Source organism: Sander lucioperca, chromosome 23 (assembly GCF_008315115.2).
Source record: "Sander lucioperca isolate FBNREF2018 chromosome 23, SLUC_FBN_1.2, whole genome shotgun sequence".
NCBI lineage: Eukaryota > Metazoa > Chordata > Actinopteri > Perciformes > Percidae > Sander > Sander lucioperca.
Window position 1 is genome coordinate 20023076 of NC_050195.1, and position 24388 is coordinate 20047463.

Sequence of the window (24388 nt, forward strand, 5' to 3'; positions counted from 1 at the left end):
TGTTTTAAACAATGCTTGTTGTAAAAAACGGACTGTAGATCAATCTATTTATACAGTAAGTTTGTCATCCTGTCCATGTTGTAATTTTATTATGTTGGTTATTCTGTACACGACATCTATTGCATGTCTGTCCGTCCTCTGTTGCTCTTACAGAGGTTTCTGCCATTTTTTACCTGTTAAGGTTTTTTTAAGGTGAGTTTCCCTTATCTGAATCCAGGGTCAAAGGACAGAGGCTGTCGTCAGCTGAACAGACTGTAAAGTCCCTTGAGGCAAATTAGTGTGATTTTATATATAATTAATTAATAATTATTATATTTAATTAATATAAATTTAATTAATATAAATATAATGGACTTGACTTGACTACAGAATCAAATTATTTTTTCCCCAAATAAATCTGTGATACCATCTGGGTGTAAAGTGCAGTTTGGTTTTGACTTGATCACATAAGAGTTTTTTTGGCTGCAGCCACGCCTATAAACAGCACAATTTTCAGGTGTGAGGAATCTAAACAGCTCAGAGGAAAGGTTTCCCTTCCTAAGAAAGGAATCATTCTTCTGGCTTTTAGAGCTGCGTCTCTGCCTGCAGCAGTTGATGGTGCAGGATGAGTGAAAGCCTCTGCATCGAGGGTCACTGTGGGAGATCAGAATAAGGTTCCCACTGTCCACTGACAAGTTTTCATGGTGACGAACAGGCAGCTTTTTCTGTAAATGTTGCATCTTCTACAACCCTGCTGAGCTGCATTCATTCATTAAAAAAACTTTAACACAAGCTATGGGGTCGGCACTTGCCCATATTTTACCACTCTGTCTCTTTGTCTCTCTCTCTCTCTCTCTCAAGGACTTTAAAACCCACCCAAGATTAAATCACTCTATTTGCTCCCTCCTTCACTCCATCCCGTTTCCTTCCTTTCCCATGTCGGTTAGTGCAGTGATGCTGCAGAGGACACACCCATCCACACTCTGCTGCCTCTCTGTCTTTGACCCTGAGAAGTTCTCCAACACACTGCTGATAGTGCTGCAGTGCCCACCCAAGAGTAGCCCCCTTCCCACTCTAAAGCACTACTAAAACCAGGAGAAAAACAGGTTAGTGAACCGAAAATGAATTGAAAGGAAATTTCCATTTTTTCATACTGAAGGATGAATAAAAGGAGACAAGCTTTATTATGTAAGGAAGAAACAAATGGAATAATGAAAAGCTTCTTTTTTATGAAAGGAGAAGGAAAGGAGATGACCACTTGCCACTGACATCATAAAACATTTTTTTACTATATTACTATATTAGACATAGAGTGGTCACAAAAGGCAAAACAGCTCAAATTGAAAAGCAGATTAAGTGAATATGTAACAATGACGATATTGAAAAAAAGACAATACTTTTCTTGTTTTTTATTTTTTATGAGACTGGGATTAATCTGTCCTATCTTGCTAATGTTGCTGATTCATTACTGCTCAATGGAATAGTTCAACATTCAAAATACACTTATCTGCTTTCTTACTGAGTGTTAGATAAGAAGATTGACACCATTTTCATGTTTTTAAGGTAAGCTACAGCAAGCAGCCGGTTAGCTTAGCATAAAGACAGAAAACGAGGGAAGCTAGCCTGTAAGAAAAAAAAAAACAATCCCTCTCACTGTTTAATCCATACAAACACTTAAGTGTAAAAACAACTATGCTTGGACAAGCCTAGCTTTATACTTAAACCTGCAATAACTGACTCTTTTGGCCATTTGGAGGCAATGGAAACAAGTTGTGAATGCAAAATTAACATATCAACACCTTTTAAATTGGTAGACTTGTTAGCAAACAGTTGTTTATTTACACATCCTGCAGTTACGGAGCAAAATTAGCATTTATTTGCAGTCATGTTTGTATCCACCTGATGGATTAAGTCCAATATTCTCTTTTAGCTCTGTTTTTGGTCTCTACCAACTCCTGAGGAAAATATCCAGCTCTTTAGCTGCTAAATGATCCACTATACTATGGAGTCTTCAAATTGGGGTACACTATTCGGCCAGAGGCCTGTTAGCCGCGATGCTAACTGTAAACAACCACGGGCTCAGACTGACCTATGCTAAAACTGTGGTTAATAGAGTGATAGCCGACTAGTCTTGTGGTTTACTCTGGAGGGTTAGCATTTTGCTAACTACTCTTAACGGAATAAACAGCTGTTTGATTTGTATACTCCTGCATTACGTTACATGTATAAGCCCTACTCGATGCTGTTGTTTCTCACGGTAGGTTTTGCAATGTTATGGATATTGACACCAGCACTCGTTTGGAGAGGTACAAATTAGAATTTCACAACCTGGCTCTCAGTGTGATGTTAACCTCAGGTACTCAATCGTTGGGCAATGCCAGTGAATGGTAGAAATATCCGCTTCATCTCCTGGAATGTCACGGGGATGAACAATGCTGCCAAAGCCAACAAGGTAATTTCACACCTACAAAAACTTAATGGAGGTATATGTTTTTTTCAAGAGACGAATCTCCGTACCTAGGACATCTCCCGCATTAAGAAACCTTGGATGGGTCACTTTTAGAGGGGCTGCTATTTTTGTGCAAAGGGACATCGCGTTTGAACCGTCTACATTGGTTTTTGATCCCAATGGGCGCTATGTTATAGCTCTAGGCAAGCTACAGAACACTCCCGTGGTCCTGGCCTCAATATATGCTCCAACTTGGGACAACGACAAATTCATATCTAAATGTTTCTCCAATATATCTAACTTCACTGATCATCATATAATAATTGGAGGCAATTTTAATCTGGTCCATGTCACAGATCTTGGCAGGTCATCCACTAAACCATCTACTTTGTCTAAGTCAGCCAGTGCTCAAGTTTCATGTGGACCAACTAGGCATAACAGACCCCTGGAGGACAAAGTTCCCCTCAAGCAAAGCCTTCTTGTTCTTTTCGCATGTTAACCGTACCTACACGCGGATTGACTTATTTTTTAATCTCGATAATAGACTTCTATGCAATACACTCTCTTATGAATACCACAGCATAGTCATTTCAGATCACGCGCCTGTCTCTTTACACGTTAACTTTCCCAACGGTAAACCACCCACCTAACATTGGAGATTCAACTCTCACTTATTGTCAAAACTGAAATTTGAAGACTTTCTTGCCATGCAAATTCCATTCTTTTTTAAGATAAATGACACACCGGATATCAGTAGTGATATACTATGGGAGTCCTAGCTTACTTACGTGGTCAAATTATCTCTTTTGTCTCCAGCTTCAAGAAGTCTGAGTGCTCCAAATTGAAGGATATATCATATTAGATTTTAAGATTAGATGCCCAACACTCTGTTGACCCCTCTCTAAGGGTTATCTTCTGCCTACTCTGTCGGAGGCCTCAATTACCTTATTATTCAAAAAGGACAAAGATCCACTTCTTTGCACAAATGTGGACGTCGACTTTAAGATATTAGCATGTCTTAGCCAGCTGTCTCCAGAGGGTCATGCCAACCCTAACACATCCAGACCGGACCGGCTTCATTTCCAGGAGGCAATAGGCAACAATAGGAGGTTACTCAATATTCTGTTTTCCCCCTCTACCGATTCACCCGAAATAGTTTAATCCTTAGATGCTGAAAAAGGATTTGATCGTGTAGACTGGAGGTACCTTTTTTATAAATTTGTCCAGGTTTTGTGGCATGGATAAAACTCCTCTACGCATCCCCTGTAGCCTCAGTCAACATCAATGGCATAAAGTCAGGTCTATTCTCATTGCACCGGGGCACCCGCCAGAGTTGTCCCGTCCCCATTATTGTTTGCCCTGGCAGTCGAACCATTGGCCATATGGCTTCGGAGTGAAAGAAGGTTTGAGGGTGTCTCACCCTAAGGCATATCTCATAAGCTTTCCTTTTATGCTGACGACCTCCTGTTATATTTCCAACCCTGCATCCAGTCTCCCTATAATCTTAAACATACTGGAGAAATTCGGCAAATACTTTATTGTTGTTATAAACGTAACCTTGGAAAGAGCGACTATATTCCTATTAACTCTGCAGCTGATTGTTTCCCTCAGGGCTCTTTCCCTTCCAGAAAGGCCACCGGCGGTCTCAAATATCTTGGTGTTGTGGTCACAAATTCATTTACGGAGCTCTTTATTAAAAACTTTAACCTATTATTTGAGTGCTGTAAATCAGAACTCACTATATACTTTAATTGGGTGTGTCAATGTCATTAAAATGACAATATTACAATTTCTCTATCTCTTTCAGTATGTACCTATTCTCATTAATAAATCCTTCTTTTCTAAGCTCGACCAGCTGATAGGCTCCTTCCTTTGGGGTAGCAAGCGGGCAGGAATTACACAAACAGCCCTTCATCTTCCTAAATCCAAAGGTGGACTAGCTCTCCCGAATCTCCGCTATTACTACTTGGCTTGTAATATTAATAAGCTTCTCTTCTGGAACACATGTAAAACATCGGGCAAAAACCACATTGGGCTCAGCTTGAAACCTCCTCCTCCTACGTTTTTCACTCTAGTCAGTGGTTTCTTTTGTCAACTCCCGATGTCAGTCAGACAGGTTAGCCCCAACTCAATTGTAACCAATACATTGATTTGGAACCAGTTTAGAAAAGTTTTTGGCCTGCACTTGCAATCAGGCCTAACGCCAATTCTCTGCAATTACAGATTCCTACCCTCCTGTTCTGATCCAACCTTCCAGACCTGGTTTGACAAAGGCCTTTGGACTATTAACGACCTCTTTGTGGATGGCGTCTTCTCCTCGTTTGCAGACTTATCAGCGAAATATAGCCTACCCAACACTCATCTGTTTTGCTTTTTTCAGATCAGGCATTTTGCAAAGTCCAGTTCACCCCAGTTCAACAATCGTCCTCCAGAGTCAGCGATGGATTGCTTTCTCATTCTCAATTTTAAGCTAAAAGGGCTTTTAACAACCACAAACAATTACATCCAAAAAACGGCACCTAACTGTTTGAACGCTCTAAGGGCTGCTTGGGACCAGGACCTCGGGATCTCTTTGTCTGACGAAGAGTGGGAGCAAATATTGGGCTGTGTACATAACTCTTCTATATGTGCGAGACAGTGTAAAGTTTTGCACAGAGTCCATCTCATCAATGTCAGACTGGCCAAAATGTACCCCGACAGGACAGACTTGTGTAATAGATACAGTCGCCTGCTGACTATAGCCATATGTTTCTGTTTTGCCCGCAGCTATCAGAGTTCTGGACTTCGATATTTGAAACAATCAGCAAAGTGTCAGGCCGAATTATAAACTTTGAGCCACTTGTCGCCCTCTTTGGTATCTCCTCCACACATAACATGCCTAAATCCACACAATTTTTTTTGCATTTTCTACCCTACCTGCTTGAAGGCATATTCTTCTCAAATGGACCCATTCTGCACCTCTGACTCATAACAAATGGATTCATGAAATATTGCGCTGTATCACACTAGAAAAGATTAGGTTCTCCTTGCAAGGTTCTTTAGATACTTTTTACAAAATATGGCAACCCTTCCTAGCAGACATTGATTCTCCGACTATTGCAGAATCTGACAACTAGCTGAGCTCCCCCCTCCATTTTTATTTATTTGTTGCTTTGTTTTTATCAACATTGCTTTTTATTATTACTACTATTATTTTATTGTTTTCTCTATTACTATTTCATTATTAATATAGCCCCTCCCTTTTTATTTTGATGTGTGTATGTTTGCTTAGGTATACACTCATTTGTCTGCACTCTTCACTTTAATTTCAAGTGCTAGAGGACACATTGTATTTTAGTACATCACAAACCTGCTGATTTACTTTTATATGATGTTTTGAGTGCTTGTGAACATTCATCTGCCTTCTCTAAGCATGTGAAAGTGTGATTGTGTGGTGAGGGGGAAATGGGGTGGGTGGGACTTCACAGGACTTCCTTGCGTTGTTATATTGCCCTTGTCACTTTGTAATATTTTTCAACTCTGTGCAAAAAAACAAAGACATTTGATTAAATGATCCACTATGTTCACCGGCTAGTCTCTAACTGCTGTTTGGTGCTGAGCAGGTAGTTTACAGAGGGCTTTTAGAGCTTTTTCTTTGAAAAAAGCTGCAGATGTGTGTAAAACCAAAACAGTAAAGCTGCAGGCCCAAAAACCAAAACAGTAAGCTTAAAGATGCCAAAATGCATATTGTAAAACTATTCCTAGAAGTTGAGGTCATTTCAAAGAAAATAAACTGCCTGTGTGTATTTAATCAAGCTGTGAGATCTGAACACTCTTCCTCGCTGCCTGTATAGTGGTTGAGTATGAGAATTTTTTTCATGGCTTTTCACATGAGAGAAAAAAAAAAAAAAACTTGTTCTCAGCCACCCGGAGACGAGAATACAAGATAAGAGATCAAACCTGACAAGGCGGGTTGTAGAAAACAAGAGTTCTCCTTTTAATTTCTACAGCCACAGCATACTGTTCATTTACAGTACAGACTCCCAATTTTAAATTTGATTTAGCACACATCACAGTTTAAAGTTTTCAAATGAAAAATACAATACAACTATGAAAAAAAGACATATGCACAAATTAAAACCTATAAAAAATATAAAAACAGTACTCTTAAATCTCATTTCGACAAGTACCATTTCAATAACAAAACATTTAATAATGCACAATAGAGCAGACAAATTCAACTGAACCATTAGTTTTTTTAAATAGAAGGAAAAGACAATTTTCATCATGCAGAGTATGTAATATTAAATAACGAATCAAACAAAAATAATATATACTTCTCTATATATCTCTCTCTCTTTTAAATTTTCAAGTCAAAGCACTCCCGTCCCTTATATAGGGAAAAAACGAGTTTAAAAACACCAGAGGACCCACAATGCTTTCATTAGCTGCCATTGTCGCATGGCCTTTTATCGAAAACATTACCTCAGCAACATCTTTTTGGCACAGAAAAAGACGTTCATAATGGCAGTAGCATTTTGCATTATAAAAGAGGGCGGAGCTATTAGCTCTTTTTCCATTATAAAATAAAAAAAGCAACAAAAGAAGAAAGAAAAAAAAACATTCTGTGCACCGACATTAGTCAGGAGAGTGGCGTCTCCCCCCAGCAGGGTGTGAGGCAAGCAGTTGGAGCAGCTCAGTCCTACTGCAGCATGCTCTTGATAGTCTTGTTGGTTGATTCATCATTCAGATGTTTGGTTGTGTACCTGCAGGTGAGAAAATAAAACACATCCAGATCACATCTTCCTGCACACACAGCGTTGGAGTAAGTAGAGAGAATCTGTATTACAGATCATTTGCTTTAGTAAGAGTACCTATACAACAATGCAAAAACACTGATATACAGTATTACTATCAAGATCACATTATTCAATTGTTAATACTGATGCATGAATGTGGAAGCAGCATTTTACTGTTGTAGGTGGTCGAGCTGGAGCTAGTAGGTCTGCAACTAACAATTATTTTCATTATAGATTAATCTGCTGAATATTAATTATTTATTAATAAACAAGTTTCTTTTTTTATAAAATGCCCAAATTGTGAAAAATGCCCATAATAATGTCCTAAAGCAGAATGTGACTTCTTCAAATATCCTGTTTTGTCTGAGCAACAACCCAAAAGGTATTCAGTTTTATTTCATGTAGTGCAAATAAAAACCTAAAATCCTTACGTCCCAGAAGCTGCAACCAACAAATATTTAGCATTTTCGCTTTAAAAAATGGCTAAAACAAGATAAATCTGATAGGGTCGTGAGATGATTAATGGGAGAGGAAAGAAGAAGAAAAACAAAAGTTCTGCTACGTACATTTTTGGATAATTTGACTTCTTTGGGCCTCAAACTGTTTTGAATAAAACCATTGGATGGGAAATCACTCTTTGATGTAACTTCTAACAACTCAGACACATGAAAAGGAGCCCAAAATAGACACTGTTTTTTTAAACAAGCCAGAAAGGTTGGGAACCACTGGTTAAATCTATAACTTTGCATTTTATAATCATATTTTTTTTATGTAAAATCTTGATCTGAAAAGTAACAGGTAAATACTGTACAGAGTAAAAGCTACAATATTTCACTTTAAAATGTAGTAGAGAAGTAGGAAGTAGCACTAAATGGTACCTCAAAGTTATAATTATTCAAGTACAGTACTCAATTTACTTTCCAACACTGCGTATCTACAATATTTTGTCATCTTCTGACAGATCAGAGATAAAACCTCTAAAAGAAAATCTGGCGACTTCTGCATGTGAGTGACTTTTTGCGACCGAGTAGCGCTGGCGTGCCTCGGGCCCCGACACAGAGAGAGAGATACAGATGTGAGGTCACCACAGAAATGGCCCCGTCATCTGGAGCAGCTGTAAGCGTTAGGCGAGGCGGGTATAAATTTGGGAGACTGTAAGAGGGGACGAGGTGTCAGATGTAATCGGCCTTTCTGGAGAGGCCTTGACACCCGACCCTGATCTGGCAAAGAGGGCCCACAGCTGACAGAATCCGTGCTGGACTATGCAGAGAATGAGTCACTGTGCTGAGGGGGGAGTGAAATCAACCAAGAGGTCTGTCTGCTGCTCATGAACAGGCCCCATATCAGTCAACTCACAGCATGAGCAGCATTCTCCTTTTCCAATAAAAGCCACAACTGTAGCTGCAATCACATTACATGCTGGGCTGTATGAGGAAAAACTCAATTTGGTTTCAACATGAGCTTACCTGAGAGCGTTGAGAAGGCCTTCTACGCTGTTCGGAGGCTGATCTTTGAGGACTTTGATGCAGCCTTTCATCTGTCGACAAGAAACACGCTGTTAGCTTTAAATAGCAAGCTGTGAAGTGGGATAGAGGAGCGAACATGGCCAGTGGTGGCACATGCACTCATGTACTGCACTAAAGTACAAATCTAAGGTACTTGTTCCTTACTTGAGTATTTCCATTTTATGCTACTTTATACTTCTACTCCACTACAAACATTCTACTGTATACTGCAAAACATTTATCTGACAGATTTAGTTACTTTTCAGGTTACATTTTTGTATATCCTACCTGTCCAGTGAAAACTAAAGAATGATGAAATTATGGATTTGAGTTTTTCTGATAATCTGAAGGATAGTGTTCTTTTATGTCTGGAAAAAATTATCATACTTCTTAAGCTACATAAACAATTTAAAAAACAACAACATTTGAATCAGCTGAAAAAACGCAATGAAGCTGAAAACAGGGCTCTTTATGGGACCTGAAAAGTTGAATTTTTAGAGATACAAGGTTCTCACAGGACAGTAGGGCTGAACGATTTTTGAAAATAATCTAATTGCGATTTTTTTTCCCAAATATTGCGATTCGATTATTTTTTTAAGCTTTGTCTTCTGTATTATTCAACAAAGACAAACAATAAATCATTTTATAGTATGAACACACAATTACACACTAGACAGTTAAAAAAGTAAAAATATAGTATACACACACACACACACACACACACACACACACACAACAGTGTATTTTTTTTTTACAGTGCACAGAGAGGAGCTGCCTCCAGCCCCTCCCCCTCGTGAAGTTGCGTGCTGCCGTGTGCACTTGCTCAGAGAGGCTATCGTTACGTTAGCTAGTTGCTGGTGTTCTTGCCGTGGGATTAACTGTACTAATAAAACCGTTGAAACACCGCGGCCGCGCTGCTGTGAAAGCTCCCCGAACGTCATTTATCAGAGTCTGGTTGTTACCCCTCTCAGTGGCAGCTCCTCCACTCCATATCTTTATAACGGAGCTAACCGCTAACCGGAGCTAACCGCTAATCAGAGCTAGCTAATAGTTGCCAACCGAGCCTTCAGTTCTGCGTGTCTGTATCCATTAACTGCACGTATGGACTCGAACCAGAATAAAACCCTTCATTTTATTAAAATGGCTGTAAAAGTTTTAAACTACAACTCAGAGTTGTTTGAATGACAGAAATCAGCTCAAGGTACAGTGTAGCGTTAGCATGCTAAGTTGATGCTTTCTCTGCGGAGTGCAGACTGATTTGCTCTTGTGAGTCATGTGACCAAATCGCAGCCTTTGCGATTAGGAAATCGCGTTTTAACATATCGCGATATTATCGCAAATGCAATTAATCGTTCAGCCCTACAGGACAGTGATGCTACAAACGTGATGATCTTATAGAATATGATGCATTGCTGTAGATTGAACTACCCAACAGTATATAAAATGACCTTCAACCTCTACAGCAGTAAATATTACAAATATTCATCCAGAAACATCATATATAAAAGTAAAACACTGAAAGGGAACATTTTGCTGCACAATGAATACTTTTAGGTACATTTTGCTGATAATACTTTTACTTAAATAAGGTTTTGAATGCAGGACTTTTCACAGCGTGGTATTAAAAGTGTTACACCCCTGAACGTGACTGTACTCACGTCAATTTTAGACGACTTGGCGAAAGCTCCTACAGGATGGACGTAGTCGTACAGGATGATGACCCCGACCATCACCCGGAGGCAGAAGGACACCGTCTCCTCACTAGTGAACCGGCTGCGGTACTCCCTGAAAGGACACGAAGTGAGGATTAGACACATGAACGTAAAGAACAACAACTGAAGCAGCTCGTAACAACACAGGAAGTCACTCACGGCGTTTCCAACATGACTTTACACACACTCGCCATCGTGCTTAAGCAGTCTGTCGTGTTTTCGATGGGCAGGTTCTTGTTCTGTATAAAAAAAAAAATAATTAAAACAATTTTTTTTAAAAAAGACGTAAAAAGAAAGGAGAGGATGCTTTCACACATCTGTTCAAAGTGTTCACTGCTTTCTCACGTCAGTCTCACCTCCGATACAAACTTGGTTGTGCCGTCACTTAACGCTTTCAGCATGGGCGTGGCGTCGGCGTAGAACAGAGAGATCCGATTGGCCAGTTCATTGTTGACTTCATTCTCACCATCCGCCTGAAAACCATTACAAATAATGACATTTTATTGTGAAATTCTTTTCATTCTTTCATCTCTTCAGGTCAAAGGTCGGCTAATGTACATTACAGAGACCCTGGAGCTCATGAGGACTCTTGTGTCCGTCTTACCCCAAATATACACACGCAAAATGTCATTAAACCTTCCCGTCCTGCCGAGCTGAAGGGATAGCGGCCGCCACAAAACTTTCTTTCCCTGGAAAACTAATATTCTTAATTCAATGGACAAAATAGCCTTTGTGAGAAGCATAAAGGAAGAAAATGGAATTGATTTTATTCATGAGTTCATGTACTTGTTTCCTCTGCCCGCTGTAGCTCTATATGTCTGTTGTGAAACTGTAAAGCTCAAAGTGAAAATAGGGTCCTCGATCGACCTTTACAGATATAGTTCACATGTTCAAAACATATAGAAACTGGGCTTCTCTCGTCTGGACCAAGTTCCAGATCTGGCCTGAACTGAAAATCAATCTGGACCAGTCTGTGTAACACAACATTATGTGGGGATGTATTTTCTTCTGTTTGAGCGCTGCATGTGTTATTGATCCACATTCTTAATAGTGGTCAGTGTGTCCAGCATGTGATGCTAATGTTAGCAGCGAGATGTTGTTCACTAAGATTGCAAATAAAAACGGCAACAGGGAATTAAAAAGAGAAATCGACTTCTATGTAACTGTATGTGATACAGAGTGGCTGTGGCTGTTAATGCTAATGACATGGCTTTTATATTGCTGTGCGTTTCCTTGTTTGTTTTGTTTTGTATAAAAAGATAAAACCGATGCGGTTGTCGGAAAATATGTTCCACAAGGGTACGGGTAAGCAGTGTTTGTATGAGTAATGTTGTGGGTAACATACAACTCAATTTAAAAGAGATAGACCGGAGAATAAGAGACAACTGGATCCAAAACAAAAGAAATATTGTAACAACTGGAATGTATGTTTATGTATAAAATTGTTCAATAAACATAAAGTTGGAAAAAAAAGAGAAATAGAGTCCAGCGCTAAACCTGTGTGTTCATACCGCAGCTGCACGACAAAACAAACACCTGGATCAGTGTCTCTGATCCGACCTGTCACACCTTTTGTGGACAGGTTCAAAGCTCTGGATACAGGCAAACTGTCACTTCTCCCACCAAGTCAAGCCACCATGCTGTCTTACTGAATGTGTCTAGTTTTATTTGATTTTTTTTTTTTTTATTTCCGTTGGTGTGTTCTGTGTTTAAAATACATAATAAGCTAATTTCATCTGGAAATATTAAAGGTTTTGTTTGGGGCCACGCTCGTTGTTGTCATGCAGCTCCAATACACTGCAAATAAAAGGAATTTAATTAAATAAAATCACAACTGAGAAATACAGATATAAAAACACTGAGCCCTGCTGCTCCTCCTGGTTTCCCAGCTGACTAACGCACATCCTGCTGCTTTATAGTTTCAGACTAAACGAGACGTTGAAAACACCTGGCGGGTAACAAAGAACAAGGTGTCTCTTGAACAGCCTGTTCTAAATTTGTCTGCATATTTTAAATAATAACATCGTTTCCTGCCTGTTTTTTTTCTATGAGAACACTGACAGAATAGGAATAATCTCCCCAAAATTTCAAACCTATTCATGTTTTAACAAATGATGACATATGAGCTCAAAGACGTTGTTACCGCGGGGACAGATGTTTCATCTCAGATGTCTGAATGATTCAGTTGTCTGAGCGGTGACTAAAACACGGCGGCTGCTGCTGCTGCTGCGTGAGAGGACGGCCGGCTGAGCATCTTTCAGCAGTGGCAGGTCCTAATGACAACTTGTCGGGGCCCATTTGCCTAATGGCACATTCTGGTTTGGAGAATAAAAACCTCCTGTCAGACGGTCAAAACTAAGAGCAGTTCATTCTGCATTACACTGAAATCTCACCATGTCCTGCATTAAAGTATCATTTAAATATCCTTGAAGCTGCTGAACAAAGATCTATATCTGGTGAAGTGCAGCATGCGTGATATGTGTCTTTGAATTTCATATGAAAGCTGTTGTCTGCGATCAATACAGGAAACATCAAACACTATCATAATAGTATTGAGTGGCTGTTTCAGTTTTATGGCACTTAAGGGATACTTTACCGATTGCTGTGGGCAGTTCAGGCAAACAAACAATGCCAAACCTCCCTCCTTTCTGGCGCCCAGATCATCCAGCTCACTTTTGCCGACAAATGAGCGAGGAGCTCTGGGCGCCGGCAACAAGGAGGGAAGCCAAACACCGTTCATCTGCATGGTTGAAAATCGGCAACGTTTCCCTTTAAACCACAAATAATAGATTAACTTTAGGTACACTTGCAGGTCTCAGACTTTAAGGTCACTTATTTGGTCCAATTCAAAAATAAATAAAAAAACTATCATTGTTGCCTTTTAGATCAGACCTTGTAGAGCTGAACATGAAGTCAAATGGACTAGCTCATCATAACTCGACTTGATTAGACAGTTTTGGCGATGCCATCCTGCATCATCAGCACTACATGCATCCGTGTAAAGGAATTCACATTCTCAATTCAAATGCATGTTTCTGAAAAACTGACCACTGTTAAGGGCTTTCATTGTGGCAGACAATGGTGAAAAATGTGATCAATGATCAGTGTTTCACAAAGCCCAAGATGACGTCCTGAAATATTTTGTTTTGTCCACAACTTAAAGATATTTCAGTTCACTTTACTCATAGAGGAGTAAAAAAAACTAGAAAATATTCACATTTAAGACCTGGAATCAGAGAATCTTTAAAATGATAAATCGATTATCAAAATAGCAGGCAAATAATTTAATAGTTGACAACTAATTCATATTTGCAGCTCTAACAGACTCCACATTGACCTGGAGTTAGGAGCTGCCTCCAGCCCCTCCCCCTCGTGAAGTTGCGTACTGCCGTGTGCACTTGCTCAGAGAGGCTATCGTTACGTTAGCTAGTTGCTGGTGTTCTTGCCGTGGGATTAACTGTACTAATAAAACCGTTGAAACACCGCGGCCGCGCTGCTGTGAAAGCTCCCCGAACGTCATTTATCAGAGTCTGGTTGTTACCCCTCTCAGTGGCAGCTCCTCCACTCATATCTTTATAACGGAGCTAACCGCTAACCGGAGCTAACCGCTAATCAGAGCTAGCTAATAGTTGCCAACCGAGCCTTCAGTTCTGCGTGTCTGTATCCATTAACTGCACGTATGGACTCGAACCAGAATAAAACCCTTCATTTTATTAAAATGGCTGTAAAAGTTTTAAACTACAACTCAGAGTTGTTTGAATGACAGAAATCAGCTCAAGGTACAGTGTAGCGCTAGCGTGCTAAGTTGATGCTTTCTCTGCGGAGTGCAGACTGATTTGCTCTCGCGAGTCATGTGACCAAATCGCAGCCTTTGCGATTAGGAAATCGCGTTTTAACATATCGCGATATTATCGCAAATGCAATTAATCGTTCAGCCCTATCTAACAGTCTGCAAACTTTGTCCATCACTCCTGCCTTCCTACTGCTGCAGTTTGAACTGAGCTAAAATTATAAATGAAAAATGATGGCTCTAATCGTCATCAGGTCTGAGTATACACAAATCACTATAATCCCAACGATGACACATTTTTGTATTTGATCAGGGCCAGTGCCATGGAAACATTGAAGGAATACAAAATGTCAGACTCAGACATCTCTGCTCAAATCTATTGATAAACGACATAAAAGCTTCCCTTTGTTTGCAATGGTACATCAGTCTCTTTGTGGGATCATCACTACGAGCAACACCTTTTCTAACAAGTAGTTAAGTGATCCTTTCTTAATATAAAAACCATTGATTATAGCCACCCAGAGGGGAGAGGGACATAATGTGCTCACCGGTACGTTGTTGATCCGCATTCGGCTCAGGGTTCTCCTATAGTAGCTGAAGTCATTCTGAATGGCAGGATTTGTCATCTGCAAAAACCAAACAGAAATGGATTTTAATAAAGAGACAGTGGGGGAGAGTTTCTCTACATGTCTGTAGGTGGCACCGCCTGCAGCAGAACATTCAGTTCTGGATCAAACACGCCGTCGTCATGACACAATGTTTTAGCCAACAAGGCAGAAACGCAGCTTTGGGGGAAATTACATGAAAAGAACACGGATACAATTACAGTTGTATTTGCTGAACTGGATTTGAATCCTCTGACACTCATCCCCCTTTTACATCCACATCCCCTCTCATCCTGTCAGGAATAATTTGGTTATTTTGCTGTTACAGTCGGGCTGTGCATCAGTATAGATTGTGACAAGAGGGTCAACAATTATAAAGCTGACAAAAGGGTATACAAGGTCTCATTAAGGAGAGAACAGTGGACAAAGGTAGGCCCACAGTCTGATATTATACAAACTTACAGCCTCAGATAAAAGCCACAGGAGTCGTTTAACTTCGATTCCTACAAAAAATATAAATCATCTGGTTTCGACGTGAAGCCGAACTGACCCCTAAAACAGAAGCCAGCCAACCAGAGAGCTTCTTTCAAACGTCACCAGCAGTAAGAGCTCATCATGTGGTTAATTATCCTCATTCCTGTATGAGCCTGTCACAGTCAAAGCTGCACTGGCAGCATGCTAATCCCGCTACAATAGACTGGTACTCAGTCTGTGTCCACTGTGTGCACCAGGAGAGACAGGCTGCTTCGCCAGGGAGGGGCTGTGCGCCACACAGACACTTTAACTAGGTCAGAAGCCCATGTATGGGTGTGAAAGATTGATGAATAGGCCTGGCATGCCACCTTGCACCCCCTACCTTCATGTTTTTATCTTGCCAGCCGGGGTAGTGGGCACTAATTGGGATGTCGCAGCAAATCGCCTGGGGGTGTCGACGTGTGTTTTTTTTTTTTTTTTTAAGTTTTTGTATCTAAGGAGCGAGGGTGTAGGGGAACCAGTTCACCCACTGTCAAACCAGATGAGTGCTCACACAATTATGTTTTTGACAATGGGTATTCGACCGACACAGACGCTTGATTCCTGGTGTTTTCTGGGCTGCATACAACCAATTTGTGTCTTAATTCAAGTTCTTGAAGTTCCCCTCCCTCCATCATTTCTAAAAACCTGCTACAGAACTCGACTCAGGACAAACAACAATTTCCAGACCTCTCTCCCCGCTATAACCCTTATCAGACATTTCACGGACATGAACTGTATTATAAACAGCAGAGCCGTATTAGGATTCTAATTAAATGCTAATCACGCAATTCCAGTTTAAAATTGCAGAGCTAAAAATCAATTTGGGGGCATCAGCAGCTTGTAGGACTACAGAGTCTAGTTTGTATCACAGGAGAATATGCAGAATGTATAACATCTTAAAGGTGAGTTTGGGGTTTAACAAGCAGAAACTGATATGTTGGAGAAAGAGATGGACGTACTTTAAGCTCATCAAAGCGCAGCGTGAAGTGCAGGATCTCTGCGAACTGCTTGGCCAGCGCCTGCTCCCGCTCCAGGTGCTGAGTGGGGTCGTTGTAAGTCTCGCTGGTCAGAGCTCCCAGCAGGCTGTGCAGCGCCGCCTCTGTGAATAAATAAGAGATATCCCTTTTAGAGGTGCAGCGCTGTCAGAAGGGCGGCCACAAAAACATCAGCCTTTTTGTGGAAGATATACTGTATATGGTCTGAGCTTTTATTCATTCTGTAAGGACCCGGATGAACCTTGAGACTCTGGTTGATGTGTGAAAGTCTTCCAGGTCATCAGTGAGTGCTGCTGAATAAGGTTTCATATTCAGTTTTTTGTCATTCAAGCACCCAGTTAACAGCTGAAGTATCAGATCTATATGCAAAGGTCATAAGTCGAAGGCAATATTGTATATAGCATAAAGAAGTGATGAATATTCAGATATAAAATAGTCAATAAATCAATTGACTAATATTATAGGGCTGCAACTAACAACTACTTTTCATTGGTGATTCATCTGCAGATTATTTTCTCAATTGATTATTTCTTTAGTCTATGAAATGTGAGGTCTTCACATGTCTTGTTTTGTCCAAACAGTCAACAGGTGACTACTTTTTGAGGTGACTACTTTTTGATTAAATCGACAGATTAAATCGACAATAAAAAGTGATTAGTTGCAGAACAAACGCATAATAATTAGGTATAAAATGCACCCGTCAATATTGTCGTCAGTGTGTTTGACAGTTAATCTTCACTACAAGCCAGAACAGAAGTCGTCTCACCAAAATGCTAAGATCCTAAAGACTAAAACTGGTGCTAATCCAGCTCTGCTCTGTATTCATATAGGAGGTAAAGTCAAGGTTTTTTATAACACCCAAAATCCCAAATGTGCCAAATGTGTGCTTCATAATGACACCCTCTTTGCATAGACCCTCGATTCAGATAAGGAAAAACTCCCTCAGGAAGGACAGATCCTTCTTCTACACGTGCGATGGATAAGGCCAAAGAACAGCTCCTAAAGTGGATCATAACACAGTTGGATATGTGAACAGTGCACTATGTCAGCAGGCTGAAGCATCCTGATTAGGACAGAGACAGATAATGGGGCAGTGGTGGTGCCCAAACTGCCCAGGGCCCAGAGCCAGTATGGGAGGGGGGGGAATGGGGTCCAAGAGGCTTTCCTGCTCAGATGCAGATGAGACATGGGACTAATTATCTCACTGGCATGAAATAGAAGGGGGGGAGATTTCATTCAAGCAGGATTACACTCATTGTTTTGACGGTAGGTAAATACAAAGCCCGTGCCATGCCTTGACATAGCATACCCACAGACTGATAATTAAGCATGCATGAGGAACACCGGCAGGGAAATGAGGAAAGATTAAGTGAAATGTAGTGAACTACTTGCACACAAGTAATATTATTAGAGTGTGTCTTGTTCAAACACACAGCACACAAAATAGAAAATCTTGAAAGCCCAGAGGGAAGTTTTATTTATAGATGCAGACAGTGTTCAGAATTCAGTCTAGACGCTAAAGAGAGGCTACAATAATGACATAACCCAGACGAGCTCGACATCTGATGCAATAAGGCTGCGTGGAACCACATCAGTGCTTTGGCTAGATTTATTGGAAGTGTACTTTACAATTCTTGTTGATTACACATGACAATGAGCATGTCAACATAACGTAGGAAAGAGCAGATTCAGACAGTGGACTACTTAAGATAACTCTAAGGAGACTTAGGAGACGGACAGAGCGCTGGCAGTGCAGTGCAGTAAATTGAGCACGTTTGCCATTCAGTAATGACTCCCATCTGCTTGGTACAGCGTTTGCAGCGAAGCGGCTGATTAAAAATGGCCTTAGTAGTGCAGTTTTTTTTAACCCCCACCTACGACCAAGTCAAAACAGAAGTTAAGATGGAGCTGCTTTCCAGCCTTTAGAAATGAGCCACTCTAGTATGTCGGGAAGTCGGGGACGGGCGGTGCAGGGGGAGATGTCTGATCTCATCAGGTCACGGCAGAGCAGGCAAGCAGAATGTGGGCATGTAGGCGCAACACTCGCCGAGAGGGGAGGGTCAGAGGATGGCGGGACTTTAGTCTGGTCAACAATGTCTGACGGACCAGACTGACTCTAAATCAGATTGGTTTCTTTCAACAGTATAAACCTGTAAAGTCGTAGGTCTTTAGTCATCAATGTTAAATCTAAGTCAAATGTGTGTCAATACAGGAATTAGTTGTTTAAGCAGGAGAAATCAGCCCCTTTATTTCATATGCAAAGGAAATTAATTGACCAAGCTATACAGAATCAAACTATTTATTAATACAAGTTAACAATTTTCACAGTCACATTTACAGGTTCCAGCTTCTCAAATGTGACAATTTTGTAGCTATTCTGTTTTATAGTGCTGTAAAATTAATACTGAGGGGTTTTTGAATGTTTTGACTAACAAAACAAGTAATATGAGGATAACACCTTGGGTTTTGTAGCTAGAAAAATGTATATTGTTCTGTCAGCAACGTAGAATTTATTGTGAATCAACGCAATAACTTGTAGTTGGAGCAGGAGAAATCTGTCCCTTCAATTCCAGTGCAAAGCTAATTGCATAATGTTCCCTTCATAGTATCGATCATCCTTGGTAGTGGTGCTCTGCCGATCCACCAGCCTGTAGAAAAGGTTTCTCAGCTTCACGAATATCAGGCAGGACAGCTGGCTGCGGAGGCCATCACTGCCCCTGAAGCCTAAAGGCGAGGCAGTGAAATAGAGCAGCAGCCGAGGCTGGGAGATGGCCTACTTCGTTACATAACAGCCATCACCAGGCTTCTGCCGCCCACTGCTCCCATTGACTACCTTCTCCACCGCCACTGGGATTACAGGGTTGAGGGCGTCAAGGCATGGCGGGCTCCACTCCCCTTCAGCCTCAGGGTCATAAGAAGATCAGGGAGCAGTAAGCCTACTCTCCCCTTCCCCCCTGTATCCATGCTAATTAAACAACCTATAGCCCCATCCTACACAGAGGTCAGTGCACAGTGCAACGCAAGCAGCATGTTGAGAAATGCCTGGCTGTGGGGGTTTTCAAAGCTTGTTTATTTAAGGCTGGAGTGCATGTTGTGTGTGTGTCTCGTTGCATGTCTGTTGACTTTTGCAGCTCAGCAGTCAATATTGCAGATGCACATGCAAACAATTAAGGTCATGTATGGAGGATGTGTCTACGGCGGCACTGAAAGACCTTTTACATGAAGGACGTCTGCTTTCGTCCTACATGGTATCACGTCTGGCACTTGCTTAAAATGATAAACTGCGTTAAAACTGTTGATAGCACAAATTGTTGCTCATTAGGATTTTTCAGTCACACATAACAGTGCTTGGCAACATCAATTCATCATTTTTATTTCTAAAAGAACTTTTAGAAATTTTAGCAGTTTTCTGGGAGTTTGTTCCAGATATGTGGAGCATAAAAACTGAACGCTGCTTCCCCGTTTAGTTCGGACTCTGGGGACAGCAAGCAGACCTGTCCCAGAAGACCTGAGAGGTCTGGGTGGTTCATAATGTAGTAGCAGATCAGAAATGTATTTTGGACCTAAACCGTTTAGCGATTTATAAACCAGCAACCAGCATGAAGGTTTGTGTAGACACAGAGCAGACAGATACGTACCTAATCTCTGGGAGAACTGATAGAACTTCTTCAGTTTCCCCACCAGGGGAACCACAGCCGCCCACGCCTGCTCCTGTAACACTTCATCGTTTGGATTCTGGATTGCCTGGAAATACAAACACCAAAAAAAAAAGTCTCATCTTACAAAATCATAAATCTTACAGAAGGCACATGTTTGTAAAGGTAAATACAATTTAAGGCACCCATAACTGTGTGGAGTGACCCTTTTCTAGGGGAATTCCACCGATTTTACACATCAAAGTCTCTTTACAGGTCTTGGGAAGCACTACTGCATATTTAAAAAAAAATGGTATAAAGACTTGTGGCTAAAGACTACAAGCTTAAAAGATTTAAAAAAAAAAAAAAAAAAAAAAAAAATCTGGGGATGCGGTTAAAAAGAAGTGAGCTCATCAGACCTCTGAGGCTAGTGTTTCAAGGCTACAATAGCTGCTACTAGCATAAGATAAGATGATATCTTTGGTTCTACTACATTGATTTATTTAAACTGTCGATCATGAGTCTGATGATGTTATAGGAGAACTCTTTAAAAAAAGAAAAAGGTCCTTCTCGTTCAGATAAAAGGATATGGAAAAACATTTTCACTCTGTGCTCCTGAGGTTGCCATGAAAGTTTAAGAATCTGCTGATTTTTGAGGCTACAGAAGGTATTTGACTGCACCCTGGCTCTTCACTCTAGGTGTGTGTGACACCAAAAAATACTTCTACAGTTGGAAATTAAATGTAAAATGTCTTTGGTGTCAGGCCTTATTTAAATGCCAGAGCGTATAAACTGACAAGAAGTCAGAATCTTTTGATAGTTTTTTTTACTTCTTTTTTAAACCAAAAAAAAAAAATAATCCCCTGTCTATTTATAGAGGGCAATGGGGCCAAGAGGACTCGTCAGATCCAGTTACAGGTAAAACCTATACTCCTCATGAACTCTAAATAAAGTCCCCCTATGAACCTTTTCTGCACAGCAGTCTGTCCTAACTCTGTAGCAGCTCTGTGTCCTGTCAGTCAGAGGTGGATATTTATATCAGCTGTAGCCTACCTCTCGGATCTCTTGCCCCGCTCCTTTGTACGCCTGTAGCTCGTCCAGGACCGCCTTAGCGTCCTTCAGCACCACGTCCACCTGCTCCCACACCTCTCGCTCTGCATCTGTGGGCTGGGCATCTGCAAAGGACAACAACAATGTGATTGGTACCTAATCCATATTCACACTGGGCTCAACATGAGTAAAAGGCAGCTCTAGGAAGTCTATCATATCCTCTCTGATATGATAGAAAGTCTAATATGCAACTTTCAATTATGCAAATTAAAAGTTCGCTAAAATAATCTCATCTTTCCAGCGCTTCCCGATAAGTTTTGACACCACCCACTTTCCTGGCTGAGAGGAGGAAAATGGAGCAAGACAGGAGAAGACAAATGAAAAAGGGTTATGCACTCTCTTTCTGTAACAGCTCCGGGTGTAGAGACGGTTCAGTTTCAGAATTTTGTTTGCTTGTTTTTGGTTTGAGAGAAGTGGCAATAAAGAATGGCAACACTATGAACCTTTTCCACCACCTGAAGCAAGAACACCTTGCCAAGTGTGATGACTGTAAACTTCTGCTCCCCTGCAGAAGAAATACCTAAAAACACAGCTCCTATCAGCAGCTACAGTAAAGTTTTGTTTTTTTTCCACCATATGGTATTTTTATTTTATTTTGCATTGTAATTATTTATTATTATATTTATTATTATTATTCATTTAAAAATCATAATTTAGCCTATATATTTGGTGAGAGTCTCCCTGATGTCTGGGTTGATTTTGCTGCGTAACAGCATTCTGAAAATGCAGATGCAATGCTGAGAATGCAGTTAATTTAGAGAAAACTTTACAACGTAAGTCTTGCATAAAAGGTATTTGTTGGAGATATAATCACAATGCTCTTTTAATATAAAAATTTCCTAGAAAACAGTGTGAGCTATATGAGGCATCGTTTTCTCTAAAGGTATGACTGAGTCTCTGGCTTTGCCAAGTGTGAGAATACTACAGCACAGGATCAAGCCGTGTTGAGGGGCCTTAGGCTACGCAGCAGCTGAACTTCAGTGCTTTATATTTGAGGAAGGGGCTCTGCTGCAACTCTGCCCTGATTGATATTCTGCACACATTCCAGCATGGAAGAGTCAGGTTGGTGAAAAGTGCAGAAGCTCTAGTGGTAGATATAATTCTTCTGCCGCTGGGAAGAACATTGTGTAAAAGATAAGTGGGGGTGAAAAGACTTTCAGAGTTTCAGAGTTGATAATGTTATGGTAAGATATTCATGTGATCGATATCAGAAGGAGGGGATTACTTAAAAAAGAAACTCACTTTCAAAATCGAGGAAAAAATTGGGCTCCTGTTCCAGATCTGTGCAAGTCAAAACTTTCAGTAGGTTCCCCATGTTACAATACCTGTTGAGGAAAAGAGAAAAAAAAAAAATCAGTAAATGGAGCAGTAAAGTGAGCGGGTGGTGAAACACTACTGTATCCATGACACCTCACTCCTGCTCCGCTTTACTGCTCTGGTGCCTGTGTGAACTCGGTGGTGCCCCAGATGTGCCCACTGCTCATAGGCACCAGCGCTCCCCTTGGCCCCCCCTCCCATGTGTGTTTCCTGTGCCCAGGCTGTTGCCAAACCAGATGTCAAACCAAAAAGTCCCCAAAAATAATCCCGTTTACGTTTTTTTCTGCTTCATTAACTTTTTTCCCAGCAATCGTGAGCATTTGCAGGCAGCTGTATGCAAAGTAATCCATTTTGCGAGCCACCGCAGGGAAATCACATATAATCTCATTGACACATGAAGTAAGTAGTTGTTTGCTGCACATGACAGGACACATCCAATTAAACTTTGGAGGAAGGAAGGTGTCATGCAGAAACATAAAGAGGACCCATTTATAAAGTCTGTTTGCATGTGAATTTCACATTTTAGGATTTGGGATTCACTCACAGAATTAGGAAACGCAATGCAGTGCGTTCGTCAAGGGAGCTGAAACATATCGCCAATATTTAACATGCCTTTGCAACATAAGAACATGTGGTGCAGTGACTTATATTTACTGCAAGAGCACAGTGCGTCTGTACAGTAGTCTGTATAATATAATAGACATGTGCATTCCATGAGTCACGTTAGACAACTTTTTATTCTAGGAAAATCAATGTTCGACTGCAACCCATTAGCTGGGGCAGGCAGTTCTTAGTTTTTTGCGTCACGGGGCAAACATCTCATAATAACTTTTCAGCGTACTGTAATTCACGTGGTCTGAAAGAAAACTAGACTCTTGGCTCTGTTGTCAGGCTTTATAAAATCTAGTTGTGGCAGGAGACTTTGGCCAATCACAGGTCATTTCACAGAGAGGGCATTCCTATTGGCTGCTCTAGAAATGCAGATGCGTGTGCACGTCCCTTCAGATGGTAAAAGCGTGATTCAATGGTGGGAAATCCTGCAGAAAAACATGCTATTCCAACATTGGCAACAACTGTGTACACTGCAAAGCAACCCAAAAAGAGGAAGACAAACTTCTCAAAAAGAGTCTAACCAATTAATGCAATAAAAATGTGTCAATACGGCGAAGCGTTTCAGAGATGGAGAGAAAATGTTGCTAATAGTTTGGCCTTCTGCTAACTGTTGCCAAAGGCTCATGGCTGCAACTAATTCAAATTCATGTGTATGTAGCTAGCTAAAGCCTCGAATCACGGTATGCATTTTCAAATTCTGGCGGGGTTTCTTTTTGCCTTCTCCAGCAAAATTGATTTTTGCAGCCCTAACTAAATAATTATCACTTATTCAATGGACATATGCAATAATTATTGTTGATTATTTTTTTTGTCTAAACTAAGCATTTCCAAGCCCAAAGCAATGTCTTCAATTGTTTTGTCAGACAAACCAAAAGGATATAAAATTTAAAATTATATAAAACAGAGAAAAGGCATCAAATCCTCACACCGGAGAGAATTTTCTGTTGAACAAGAAATCGTTGCAGCAACAGATAGTAGAGTGTGCAAGGTGAAGATATGATCCTGCACCAAAACAGAGCCTGAGCCACATTGCACTCTAACAACACTGTGCAGTCCTGCAGACTTTCACCCAGAAATTACTAACCAACCAACAAGACACTACACACCACCTGCTGCCAAACTTTCACACTTTTATATGAACTTTTTACTAGATTTCATTACTGTTCAGCATAGTCTAGCATTGCCAGACCTATCTCCACAGTGCTGTGGAGTAAGGTCTGGCTACACCACACACATTCTGGATAGGAGAAAAAAACGCTCTGGGTCGTTTGCATTTCTTTAAACCAATCAAACAAGAGACGGTGGCTCTGCAAAATAGTCTTGCAAAGGAACTTGTTTTGGTGGAACATTTGCACCACGCACAAGAAAACGGCACATACAATATT

General features: G+C 40.7%; 1 protein-coding gene across 1 annotated transcript in view; it reads right to left on the bottom strand.

Moving 5' to 3' along the window:
• Window positions 1–6380: 6380 nt before the first annotated feature.
• Window positions 6381–24388, bottom strand: part of fam49bb (family with sequence similarity 49 member Bb) — a 37388-nt gene continuing 19380 nt past the window's right edge. The window contains exons 3-12 of the mRNA XM_031292929.2: window positions 22317–22399; window positions 21018–21139; window positions 19968–20073; window positions 16294–16433; window positions 14762–14839; window positions 10780–10896; window positions 10583–10662; window positions 10370–10496; window positions 8673–8743; window positions 6381–7173 (exon numbers count right to left, since the gene is read on the bottom strand). Coding sequence (XP_031148789.1) covers window positions 7110–7173; window positions 8673–8743; window positions 10370–10496; window positions 10583–10662; window positions 10780–10896; window positions 14762–14839; window positions 16294–16433; window positions 19968–20073; window positions 21018–21139; window positions 22317–22389 — 978 coding nt within the window. The 5' untranslated portion in view covers window positions 22390–22399 and the 3' untranslated portion in view covers window positions 6381–7109. The remainder of the gene's footprint in view (window positions 7174–8672; window positions 8744–10369; window positions 10497–10582; window positions 10663–10779; window positions 10897–14761; window positions 14840–16293; window positions 16434–19967; window positions 20074–21017; window positions 21140–22316; window positions 22400–24388) is intronic.